Source organism: Diabrotica undecimpunctata, chromosome 2 (genome assembly GCF_040954645.1).
Source record: "Diabrotica undecimpunctata isolate CICGRU chromosome 2, icDiaUnde3, whole genome shotgun sequence".
Taxonomy (NCBI): Eukaryota; Metazoa; Arthropoda; class Insecta; order Coleoptera; family Chrysomelidae; genus Diabrotica; species Diabrotica undecimpunctata.
This window is the reverse complement of record NC_092804.1, coordinates 124,342,060-124,355,866: the sequence shown is the minus strand read 5'-3', so window position 1 is coordinate 124,355,866 and position 13,807 is coordinate 124,342,060. Positions and strand designations below refer to the sequence as shown.

Here is a 13,807-nt window from a genome sequence, read left to right as displayed (position 1 = left end):
ATAAACATGGTCTTCGCTAGATGTTTAGCTGTTAATTTAAAATATCAGTGTTTCCATAGCTCTTAATATAAGTACCTGTGAAAATAAAGTATTTAATCGTTATTTTTATTCTAAGTATAATTGAGGAGCAACTGAGCAAAAAGCAATGGATTCAGTTTTAAAATTTTTTAAGTTGATACTACAAAGTACTTGGTTTAGTTCAATTTACATTACGACTGATAAATCACAGCAAGATACAAAAGTATCTTACATGATAACTGTTTTTTCCGTATAAAGAAAACGAAGAATCAAGATAGGCCCCCGTTGCATTAAAAGAACGAAGAGAGGGAGATAAGGTTTCTCATAAAACAGTAATGATAAAAAAATATTACTGAATTTATTGGAAACCTAAAAGGCTGCGAAAGTCACTATAACTGATCAAAATCAAAGATGATCTATTTATCTGCCAACCTAAATATATCAAAATTACACAAATTATATAACTCACAATGTACAGATAATAACCATATCTCCAGTTTGACGATGTTTGCCAATATTTTTAGAACAAAATTTAATATCGAATTTTCTTCCCCTGCATCTGATAAATGTTCTCTGTGTGTTCGATTAAAGCACAAAATTAAAACAGCAAAGGATGACAAGGAAAAAGTGGCTTGATGTTACAGTACAGAATTCATAATAAAAGAGGTAAGGCTTTTTATAAGTTAGCAAGAAAAATGAAACCGAATTCAATCACCTTTTGCTTTGATATGCAGCAAGTGCAACCCCTTCCAGGTACACCTATTAATGATGCTTTTTATGCTCAACAAGTGAGTTTTTACGTTTTATGCTATATCGACTTGCACGCTAAAAGTCCCGTATTTGACACACAGACAGAAGATATGGCTGGACAAGGATCGATGTAAGTATCTGCTTTGCTTTGTCATTTGAATTAATTCAATCTTAAATATAAACAAAAAGTTTGTTTGCCCTCTACTATTGATTAAAGAAAAAATCGTCTGAAAACTTAACTGAAATTCATCTTCCCTTTATATGAAATAACATTCCCTGTTAGAGGTCACAGCTTCTTACCAGCTGACAGAGTTTTTGGGCACATTGAAAAAGCCTCAAGAAATTGTATTTCTTTAAAGACAAAAGAAGAATATAAGCATATTTACCGCTTATTTAGAGCTGTAAAAAGCCTTTTATCTGATTAATTAAAGACAAAAGAAGAATATAAGGAAATTTACCGTTCTTTGGGAGCTGTAAAAAGCCTTCCATCTGATTGGATTCTGTATGATGTTAAACAATTGCAATCATATTTAAAAAAAAATTGATGAAGTATCAGATGTTAAAAGAATTATATCGAAGAAAAATGAACCTTCACCAATAACCATTACTTGCTTTGAACACTTTAGGTTCGAAAGTAACTCGACGAAGTTTTTAAAACGTTGCTTAGGAAAAGTAAAAAAGACTCACAGTTGACATTAGAAATCGCGAGATTAGAAAGACCACTAAACGAAAAGAAAAAAAATCGTTAAAACGTTTACTGATACAAGAATTTGGAAATACGTCGGAAAAAAAAGAAAACCTTAAATGGTACAAGGACATTCTATAAAATCGAGAAGAGGACACCGTTAATAAAGGTGATGAAATGAAAAAGAAATGTGATTGTCCAAAAGATGATACAGGCCTTCATAATTGAGAAGCTTTGTTTTATAAATAAATAATAGTATTTTCGTATACTGGTGTTTTATTTTCGACATTTAGGTATTTACTTATTTAGGAAAATGACATAAATCCAACCAACATTTACGCAAAGCAATATAAATCCATTAATATAGAGCAAAATGCTATAAATCCACATAATGTTTTAGCAAACTGAGATAAATCCAACAAAATGAAAGCTGTAAAAATTGGAAACTCCGAAATTAAACACAAAACTTCAACTTTCTGTAAAAAATAATGTTATCAATAAAGTTCTATAATCAATAAAATATTTACTAGTTGATAAAATATGTTTAATTCAACTAGTATTTTTGTTGTTAATTCAAAATTATATATTTTAGATTTAATACGTTTGGCTCAGGTGCCCCCAATTTCTATCGTACATTAATTTACCTGCAAGAGATACGCAACACCGATTATGCAACTGCGCATGCCCAGTCGACATTTTAATGTTTTATCCGTGCTAGACGAAAAATTAGAATATGTTGGCACATTGAAAAACAGACAGACTACATAATAAGAAGAAGATATGTCGTACATAGTATTCCTATTTGTAAGTAAGCGTTGTAAGTCGTCTGGTACTTTTGCAGATAATGTTGTACCTTTCACGTATCTAATATTACTCACAACCTCCTGTTTGACTACTATTTATTTATTTAATTTTAAATCGCCTTCTTGGCATATACTTTCACTATAAACATTAAAAAGCATTCACTCTAAACATTAAACATTTCTTACTGCATGATAGTTCTTGTTAAATGTTAGGGGTAAGGGGGAATGGTGGCCGATGGGGTAATGCTAGCCATGAAATATTTACATTTACCTAATATTATTTCACGTTTAATACCTGTTGCGCCATCTAACAGTGTTTCGTTCAAACTGTACCTAAAACAATGACGATGTTTTGCTGGCAAAGAAGGAATTTTTGAAAATGTCATATTTTGTTGAAGTTGATGTATTAGTGCAAGATTTTTTAAGGTATGTAGAAGTATGTAATTAAGTTTATTTAGCTGCATAATTGATACCCATTTGTTAAATTTTTAACGTAGTTTAAGACTATATAAAAAGCAAGAAAAAGCAAGAAGCTCTAATTTAAGTGATTATGAGTCGATCAGTATAAATATGTATTTTGGGGTTATAATAGCCACGCGCCTGATGGTAATGCTGGCTGACCACTATAACCCCCAAATTGTATTTATATAATACAGAGTATTTCTTTATAAATTCTTATATTTCAGATGCCTCGAAATTACAAGAGAAAAAGTAACAAAGCACGATGGAATGCTGAGCAACTTAGTGCAGCAATAAATACAGTAAATAATGGCAGAAGCGTCCGTGAAGTTGCAAGAAGTTTTGCAATTCCCAGATCTACCATTTAACTACGACTAAAGCGAAATGATACAACAGTTGCTTCTTTAGGTCGTAATTCTGTTTTTACCAAAGAAGAAGAAGAAGTTTTCACAAGCAGGTCATAAAGTTATCAAAACATTTTTATGGGATAACTCACACAGAAATAAAAAAATGTGCCTATAAATACGCTGAAGAATAAAATTTACATTATCCATTTTCGAAAGAAAAAGAAATTGCTGGAAGAGACTGGCTTGACGGCTTTCTTAAAAGAAATCCAGCTATTCGATTAAGAAAACCGGAGGCGACAAGTATTAACCGCATATCTGCTTTTAAAAAAACTGAAGTAAACCTATTTTTCTCTAATTTAAAATCCATATTGTATAAATATAAATTTTAGACATTCAAAATATATAATGCAGACGAGACAAGCATAACAACCGTCTAAAACCCCGGAAAAATACTTGTTGAAAAGGGTCAAAAGAGAGTCCGTTTTATTACAAGCGCAGAAAGAGGTCAAACAACAACTATTATATGCTGCATAAGTGCCTCAGGAACATAAATTTTACCTTTGTTTATTTATGCCCGCAAAAGAATGAAACCAGAGTTAAAGAAAAATGGGCCACCTGGTGCAGTCTACTGCTGCTCGGATAATGGGTGGATAAATGAGCAAATATCTCTCGAATGGCTCCAGCATTTTTACAGTGTTGTAAAACCTTCATAGGAGCATCCAGTTTTGTTAATCGTCGACAATCACAGTAGCCACTGTACATTAGAGACATACAATTTCTGTAAAGAACGAGGAATTATTATGTTAACCATACCCCCGCACACATCGCATCGACTCCAACCGCTGAATGTAGCTTTTTACTCATCGTTAAAATCAGCGTATAACATTGAATGTGGCAATTATCTTCGAAGTCATCCTCATGAGCATATCACGACATTTGAAATACCTAGTTGAAATATTTAAAAATTCATACGGTCACGTAGCCACACAGTCAAAGCCCTTAAAGGTTTTGACAATACAGGAATATTTTCATATAATCCTGAAAATTTTACCGATAAAGACTTTGCTCTAGGTGAATCATTCATACAATAAAAAGATAAAAAGACACTAGACCAAGAGGAAAAAAGTGGATTAAATAAGGAGAATAATAATAAGGAAGTTAATGGGAATAAAGAAAGTTCGACACATGACAAATTATTTGAAGTATCTTTTGTTGACATAATTCCACTACCAGGATGCTCAAAAGATAACTCAGTTGGAAATAAAAGATCCAACCACAAAAGCAACAGGAAGCAACAGGAAGCAACATTCCGAAATAATGACATTTACACCAATGAAGTTACTTCTAGAAGAAAAACAGCGGAAGAAGGAAGAGCAAATGAGAAATAAAGCCAGCAAAGGAACCAAAAGAAAAATAGGCATCGAAGAGTCCAGTCCTCCGCGGATAGTTCCAAAAAGAAATTGTATAAGAACACAGAAGATCACAGAAGATATATCATCTGAAGATGAGGATGATGACGATGACCGTGATAGGGACGTTAACGAGGATATTTGCATAATTTGTGGCGAATTCGGTAAAAACAGAGAACTCTGGATCCAATGCAGCATTTGTGGCCAATGGGCACACAAAGACTGTACCAGTTTCGAAGGCAAAATTTAGATTTGCGATTTCTGCATTTAATTATTTTTTAAATGGGGGTAATAGTGGCAGAGGCCACTTATACCCCTCGGCAGCGAATAAATATGGCCACCAGCAGAAGTCTGAAAATCCGTTTTAATTTTTATTTTTCTGTTTAAAAATTTTTCGTAAATAGAGTTTGAAGTACTAAGGTTTGAAGTTTTATTTATGTTAACAGTATAGGGGAGAGTGTTGTACCTTGGGTCAATTTTTAGTTTTTATTTTTTTCTAAATCCTAAAATTATATATTTGCAAAGTTTATCCAATGTATTAGTTACTTTGTCTATTTGGCTACATGCTTTATTTTTATTGACACATTTTAAGCTTAGTAGTTAGTTAAAAAATATATTTTAGCAGGCCCTTGCATGTTGACCCAAGGTACAAACTGGTAATGTACCTTGGACCAGCATATATTGTACCTTGGACCAGCATTATATTGTACCTTGGGTCAGTTATAAAAAAAAATAGAACAAATCTTGAAATGTTTTATTGAATATCTCAAAATAATCAGAACATTATGATTAACTAATGATTAATTTAGTAAATAAAAACTTATTTGACATTATATCCGCTAAATTTAACATTAAATTTCAGGTGCGCATCGTGACGTGCAGTTCCGCTTATTTTGTGCGGTTGTGGAAGTTTACGTACAATATCATTGCGTAAAAAATCATAAGTCTCGGTTGAGTCGTTTATAAACTTATTGTAATCTAGAATTCTACGTAAATATCTAAGTTCATTATTAATTCCACTGTTCAGTATCTCGGCAACATAATAAACAAAAGATTTCTTCCCTGCCACTTTCACTAAAACAAAGTCTCCTTTTTTAATCTCGTTATTTTCAGATAAGTCATATATTTTTTGGTCATTTAATAATTCTTCTTCTCTAGTTACCAAGTCCTCAAATGTACCTCCATCACTTGAACTTGATTCACTATCATACTTAGCAGCTCTCTTTGGCACATTTTGTATATCTTCTGTCGCTATTTGCTTTGTAACTGCCTGCACTTTCTCAAATGATACCGTCTTTCCCTTTTTAAGCGTAGCTATTTCATCTTTCTCTGGAGTATCGGTAAGTATTCATGACTTTCCTCTTGCTCTTCCTAACTTCTTTTTGCGAACAGGTGCCTTTGGATAGGGTCGCAACATTTCAGGTGTAATAGAACTTCCTGAAGTTCCTGCTTGACGAATATTTGAGGTAGAAGGAGTAGAGACTTCCATTTCATTAACTGTAGTTTTAGTTTTTTCCCCGTCCTGTTCAACATTGACTTGCTCGCGACTGTCAGTAAGCTGGTTTAAAGGACGATCAGTTACATACGAAGACAGAAACTCATTATCTTCAAAAATGTTTTCATTGACGGGATAGAGACCGCTCACCTCAAATCCCTTCTGTATATTAGATGTAGTAAATGCTTTTGGAAATGCCTTACCTGCAAGTTCGGCTATATCGTAAATCGTAATAGGTTGTCCAGGGTGCATAATCATCCACTCACTACAGGCGGTATTATAGTAAGTTTTCATCGGTCCAAAAACTGTTCGATCGAGCGGTTGCATTTTGTGGCTGGTGTGGGGATGAAACGTTATCGGTAGAATTCCATTCTTTTTACAGAAATTAATGACACTTACATTCACGTGGCTATCGTGATTATCCAAAAGTAATATAACTGGATTTTTAACTGTTGGTTTCACATGATTTTTAAAGTGTTGTAGGTATTCCAAAAACAATATTTCGTTTGACCAGCCGGACGAATTTGCACCTCCTATAGTTCCAACTGGACAACCTTTTAGCATGTGAGGCTTAAAATTAACCCTCGGAAATATCATCATTGGCGGAATATGATTTCCGATTGCATTTATTGAGGCTATCAAGGTTACATTTTGACCTCGCTCTCCACTTGTCATTTGACCTAATTGTTTTATTCCCTTAGGTCCTACAATTTTTGGTGGTACATGGACAGTCGTTAACCCTGTCTCGTCACAATTCCAAATTTTTTCTGGGGAAAAATCTCCACGAGACAAAGCTTCTTTGTAGTTCTTAAAAAAGGAAGATATATTTGTTTTATTGAAGGATGTTGATCTGGCCAAACTTGTAGGTTCTGGTTTACGAAGTGATAAATCTTCATGTCTTCTAAGAAACTGCCTCAGCCATTCCTTGCCAGCTATCTTTTTTTGGTCCCAAGAAGGCGGATAAGACTTGTTATTTGCAGTTGTATACTGGTATGCTAAAGTACGAACTTCCATTTTCGTCAAACCATGCAGTGGAGGCGTGCAGCAGTGAGAAGATATATTTTTAACTCAGCTTCCTCTTCTTTATTAAAAACTTGTTTTACATTATTGGCAGCAACATAAGAAAATTCTGAAGCCCCCGACTGCCTGAAGGATTTTACGTGCCTGATCAGCGTGGTTTTTGATATGTTATAGCACTTTGCTGCTTCCCTAATTGATAATTCACCACTTATGCATTTATTTCCGGCTGCAGTTAAATCCTGGGCATTTAAATGTGGTCTTTTGATACCCACTTTACTTCTCGGCATTTTAAAATGACTATCTGAAACAATAATAAAAGGTTTTTTTGGTAACAGACACACCAATTAATTTAAATAAAAGTCAAAATAATGTTAATTCGCAATAAGATTGTACCTTGGTCCGGTCCAAGGTACACGACCTACCGGTGACCCAAGGTACACAACGTAACAATTTCAGCTGTTTTTTGTTTTCTAATATTAGGTTATGCGTTTAGACAAAAAATACATTCATGATTATCAAGCGTAAATATATATTGTCCATTACAGATAATAATAAAATATATATATTTACATTTGAAGCGGATTTTAACAGATAACAAATAGGTAAATAATTTACTTACGATCAAAAAAAACACAAAACGCTCTGCAAGTCACCACGCTGCAATTTTTTGATAAGTGTATTTAGATGCCATCTACCGCTGATATTATTAAACCACTAATTCAACCAAATCGAAGAGAAATCTGCAGTGGGTAAGAAAGAAAGTCAACTGACCCGAGGTACAACCCGGTCCGAGGTACAACACTCTTCCCTAATATGTAAAGCTATGTAGCAGTATAAATAAAACAAAATGCTTAGGCGGCCACTATTCCCCCCCATTTCCCCTATACAATTTTAGATAGCATTACTCTGAGATTATTGTTATTCATTGACGAAAATTTAATAGGTTTATCTAGTAAGACAAAAAAGTCCATTACAAAAACATAGAACAAATTATAACTTTGTGTTTTGAAACGGAGTTTTTAAAAATTATTTTATTTACAAATTTACAAAAATTAACAAACAAAAGTTATGAAACAAAAACTATGAAGCAAAAGTTAAGTAGCAAAAGTTTACTAGCAAAATATATGAAGCAAAAGTTATATTAATTGAAAAGTCCCTCTATTTATAATATTGTATTGCGTCGTTTCTATTCTCCTATAATGTGCAGATTCTGTGGAATCCAGTGGCGTAACTCCTCCCTCACTGAGTCCGAAAAATATCGGAGTTATTTTTGGGATGCTGGTTTGTGGAATCTTCTTCAATGCCGGAATCTTCTTGTAATTCTATATCATGCTCGTTCCGTTGCTTTGATCTTCTTTGTTTAATAATATACAGAATGATCAAGATTAGAATAACTGCTATGACTGAGGTGGTCACCAATGGAGTCGTATGCGAAGGAATATTTGTTCCTCTAATTGGTACTAATTGTTTGGCCATATTATTAATTGCGTAAAGATTTTCAAAGTCAATTTTGGTAATATTATGGCTCTGGAATTTTTGTATATTTTCTGTGGAAAAATATTTTATTTTTGGTAAAATTAGAGCTTTCCCTCTATGAATTTTGATATTATTATTGAATTTCAGTTGATTGATTATCACTTCACAATCTTCTGGTATACTGATGAGAGATGGACTGTGTACTTTGAAAATTTGGTCTCTCTTGCACTTTGATTGGACTCGTTCTGATGTCGATGGCATTATCAATACTTCATTATTAGTTACTTGTTCAATAATGGATTCTTGGAGAGTGACTTCTGTGGTAAAGCATTGGGTTGAACTTTGACCATTGAGGAAACGCAAGGTGCAATTGTCTTGTAGTATGGCATCTTCTTTGCAATAGTATGTTTCTTCTAAAATGGGACATTCTTCTTTTTGTAGGTGCATCTCGTCAGAGGTTCGTGCCAAATAAGGGTATGTGGGAGTGAACATCTTGTTCTTTTGAATTATTGGGTAAATATGATAAAAATCAAGGACAGTTGGTTTTAGGATAGGAATGTGAGTAGCAAAGATCAATTTTGAACTTGAAAAAGTTACTTGTGTCCCTAATAGCATGTAATACGTTAAAATATTTATAAATTTTGGAATTTGAGAAGGTTGGTAAATACTGTGCAAATATTTAATCATATCCTGAATTTCCTGACTCGAAATAATTGAACTATGTAATGTGTTTAATTTTGAAAACATAATTCCATTTGCTATATTTTCGATAAAATCTATCATATTCTGACAATCTAAATTTATCTGACTTATGGTACCTTGAAAAGTAATATAATTTCCTAAGCTGTTTATAGTACTTTGAATTTCTAATTGGAACTTCTGTAAGTTATGTTGCAGTTTTTCTTGGTTTTGCCAAAGTATTTCTAAAGATTTGTTGTAATGATCAATTAGTTTTTTGTATAAAGATATTTGTAAGTTCGTTTCATGAATAATTTGTTTCTGATTATTTTCCAGTAATTCTATTGCTTTATCATATCTATCTCCGTCTTCTGAATCTAAATTTCCAAATAAGTATTTATTAACTTTACCTAGGCCATCAATTAGGCCTCTTTTTGATCGAATATGGGGATAGATGTTTCCTAATTTTTTCTCTAATGTATTAATTAAAACTTCTGTTCTTTCTAACATGTTTTCTGCCAATCCATGATATGAAATGGGATTTGAGGCATTAACTTTCACTACATTAGTTTTTATTATTTGAAAATTAACTTTAAGAGATTCTACTTGTCTAACTATTTCTTTTAAGTTTATATAATGGATAAATGTATGTTTACTATAAATTAATCTACATGTACCTAATTTAATTGGGAGTAAAAGGTTTTCAAGAGGTGTTATATTAATGTCGATGTCAACTCTAACCTGGTGGGACGTCTGGTATATCATCTGTATCAGAATCAAGACGATTATTTTCTTCATTTTGTTGAACCTGCAAAAAGTTTCTTTTATTAGATCTGGGTTTGCGAACTGTGCTTTTATGATACAATCCTTTATCTGTTTCCAACAACAAGCCACGATCGTTGACAATAGTTGTTTCTTTAAACTTAGGAAGTGCTTTGTTGCGACTTCCACTTTTAATATATGCTTTGTTTTCATTTGTGTAATCGTGTGGGTCTGACCTCGTTAAATTGCGTTTTTCTATCTGTTGGTATTTTACGTTTGCATTTCGTTCATGTATTTTATCATATAATATTTTACAAGATTCTTTATGATTCTGCACATATTGTGATAAAATTAAATGATCATTATTGTCGAATGGGTCTGGATTATTTATATGCCCTTTAATAATTTCAAATGGCGTAAATTTAGTAACAGAATGAATTGAATTATTATATGATAATATGCAATGTTTCATTAATTGTTCTACTGACATGTCTTTATTTGTTTCTCTAAGGCATCTAAAATGTTCTATTAAAGAGGAATAAAAACGTTCTACCGGAGAATTCGAATTGCTGTTCTTAGGAGTAGTAAAATGTAATTCTATTTTATGTAATTTACAAAAATCTTCTAAGTCATAGTTTTTGAATTCAGTACCGGAGTCAGTTGTTATTTTATAGGGTAATCCATGATGTGTGATATAGTTTAACAAACCATCGACTAGTGAAATTCCACTAATACTAGGAATTTGATATGCTTGTCCGTATCGAGAAAATGCATCAATTATTGTAAGAAATGGCGTATTGGATATTCTAAATATATCCATATGAATATGATCAAATGGCTTAGAACCCGTTGGTGTAAGATTAAATTTAATGACTGGTGGGTCTCTATCATATTTATTTTTTAAACAAACTTGACAATTGTTGACATACTGTTCTATATCTTCTGACATATTAGGCCAGTAGTATCGTGAACTCATTGACTTTTTAGCTCATTTATACCACGATGTCCTTTTTTGTAAACATGATAATAGTTAAGTTTTTCTTTTTGTTCGTCGGTAGTCTCAATATCATCTAATATTTTTGTACAGTGCACAAATTTGAATGCAGAATTTTTGAAGTAATTTTGCAATGCAACTACAAATGTTTCAGGTGATAGTGGTGGTCTAAAATACAAGGCATATAATTTTCTTGGGTCTATATAATTTTTAACAAAATTTATGATTCTTTTTTGCATATCTCTTTGAGGTAAAATAACAAATAGTCTTGTGTTCTCAAATATCTTTTGTGTTTTAGTTTTTATTTCATTGATTTCTCCACAAGTTAATAATATTTGATTTTTGTATAAATTCAAGGCTCGGTCTGTGATTGGTATACTAAGAATTGGATTTTCCACTGAAGTATGTACTGTATTTCCATCAGTATCTTCATTTCCACTTTTTTTTTTATTTTATTTTTATGGCTTCGGCAGTTTGCCATACAGCCAGTTACATGATCTTTTAATCTCATTAGGTACAGTAAAAAGTTTTTGAGTTATTTGCAATCGAATAGACTAAAATAGATAAATTTACAACATTTAACAAAAAGAAGAGAAAAAATATAAATAATACATACACATATATATCCATAAACATATACAATTAACATGGGTCACCTGTTTCACGTCCAGGGGACCATCAGGACATTATAATATATAACATACACAGGAGAACTAGGCCACGGTAAATAGGATTAAACATATAAAGGAGAGAAAACAAAGGTAAGGTCAAAGGTCAAAAAATCGATTATGCAATCGTAAATTAATCTATTTTGAGTCGCTAGGGCAGATAAAACGTTAAACGGAGATTTACCGGTAATACGAACTATATTCTTATATAATAAGGTGGATTCCAAATTATATTTGGCACAACCAAAAATTACATGATCTAGGTCACCTTCTACTCCACATTCCAAACAGTTTTTACTCTCGATCACATGAATCCTTGCAAGATGAGCAGGAAAACAAGCATGTCCAAATTTCAGCCTAGATATGGTTGTTATATAACGCCTAGGGACATTATAAGTTCTGTGCCAATGTGCAACAGGGACAGTTGTGTGTAAAGAAGTGTATCTATTTGGGTTGGTAAAACAAATCTCAGACCATAGGTCACTCCATTTATATTTTAAAACTGCCTTGCGTGAAGCAACCAAATCAGAAATACTGGGTAAAAATTCTGTGGTATCCACTGAATAAATACTTAATTTGGCTAGTTGGTCCACATGTTCATTATGTTTAATTCCACTGTGTGCTTTGGCCCATATAAATATCACATTTTTTTTATTTTCCTTAAAGTGTTTAACTAATTTTTTAATTAATATTATGTAGGGATTGGAGTATGAGGTTGGAAAAAAAGGTTGGTTAATGGCTGTGAGAACTGACATGGAATCTGAAACAATAATAACGGAGGAATCTCTGTTAGAAACAAAAAGTAGGGCTTGATATATGGCAATTGCTTCCGCACTAAATATGGAAATATTTGCTTTTAATTTGAACATTTTTTCTACCTTCTCCATGGGGATGTAAAAGGCACATCCTGTACCGTCTTCTGATTTGGAGGCATCCGTGTAGATAGTACTGTAGTAATCCCAATTGGATAAGATGCTTGTTATAATGCTGTTATTTGCTCTTCCAGTGTTAACATAATTTGATTTAATAAATTTAACGCTATAAAAAAGAGCTTCAAAATCATTTATATCTGTGTGTGATTTTAAATTAATAGCTTCATCAGCACAAACTGTGTTTTCTCTAAGAGCTTCACATAGGGTTGGAGAATTTTTCTTAATCCAATATTTATTCGTTAAATCATAATTGTTTAAATTTGTTAATTCGGTATAAAGGAAAGTGTTCTGGTGTTTAATTTTCAGTAAAAATTTTTCGGCCAAGAAATGTCTTCTAAGAAAAATTGGAGGCTCACGTGCTTCAACATAAAGGGGCTCAATAGGAGTTGTCTTCATGGCACCAATACAGATACGCAAACACTGGTTTATAAATATGTTTAATTTGTTTAGTAAGTTCTTGCTGGCAGATCCATATAACCAACATCCATAATCTATGATAGAGCGAATGTAAGTTCTATAAAAAAGTAAGGAAGTCTGAACATCTGTTCCCCACCAAGTTTTAGTTGTCATTTTCAGAAAGTTTAGGCCTTTTTCACATCTATTTAACATATATTCTATGTGAAATTTCCATGTGAGCTTGTGATCCAGTATAATGCCCAAATATTTAATTACCTTTTTAAAAGGAATTTCTCGCTGTTTTACTATAAATGTTTCGATATTGGGAATATTATGTCTACTGAAAATGGTCACTGCTGATTTTGTGGCCGACAGCTGAAGGTGATTTTCTTCCAAACATATTTCTACAACGTTGTAGGTATCCATTAAAAATCCAAAAGATTCATCTCTCTTCTTTGTTTCACAGTAAATGCAGAAGTCATCTGCATATTGGATGATCTTAAAAGGATATTTTTCCAACTTTAATTTATGTAGGTCAGCTGTGTATAAATTGAAAAGAAAAGGACTTAAGACAGCTCCTTGTGGAATTCCTGTGAAAACATATCTTGGGCCTAATAAATGGTTGTTAAAATCCCTGACATAAACATGTCTTTCTGAATATAATCCGATAATAGCATACACTATTGCCTTAGGAATGTTAAAATCAATAATCATTTTTTTACTCAAAATATTTAAGTTTAAGGTGTCATATGCTTTCTCAATATCAATAAAAATTGTTGGAAGAAAGTTATTTCTAGAGAAATTATTTTGAATATTTGTTACTAAGGTTGTAAGTGCATCTAGCGTACCCACTCCTCTTTTGTATGCAAATTGACAGGGCGTAAGCAGGTCTTTTCTATGTAGCCACCATTCCAG

The 13,807-nt window shown here is 32.6% G+C and overlaps 1 protein-coding gene across 1 annotated transcript; it reads right to left on the bottom strand.

The window, feature by feature from the left end:
* Nucleotides 1-5,819: 5,819 nt before the first annotated feature.
* Nucleotides 5,820-6,980, bottom strand: LOC140433894 (uncharacterized). The gene has a single exon (XM_072521868.1). It carries the CDS (start codon nt 6,978-6,980, stop codon nt 5,820-5,822), a length of 1,161 nt encoding a protein of 386 aa, XP_072377969.1.
* Between the last annotated feature and the right edge of the window lie 6,827 nt (nt 6,981-13,807).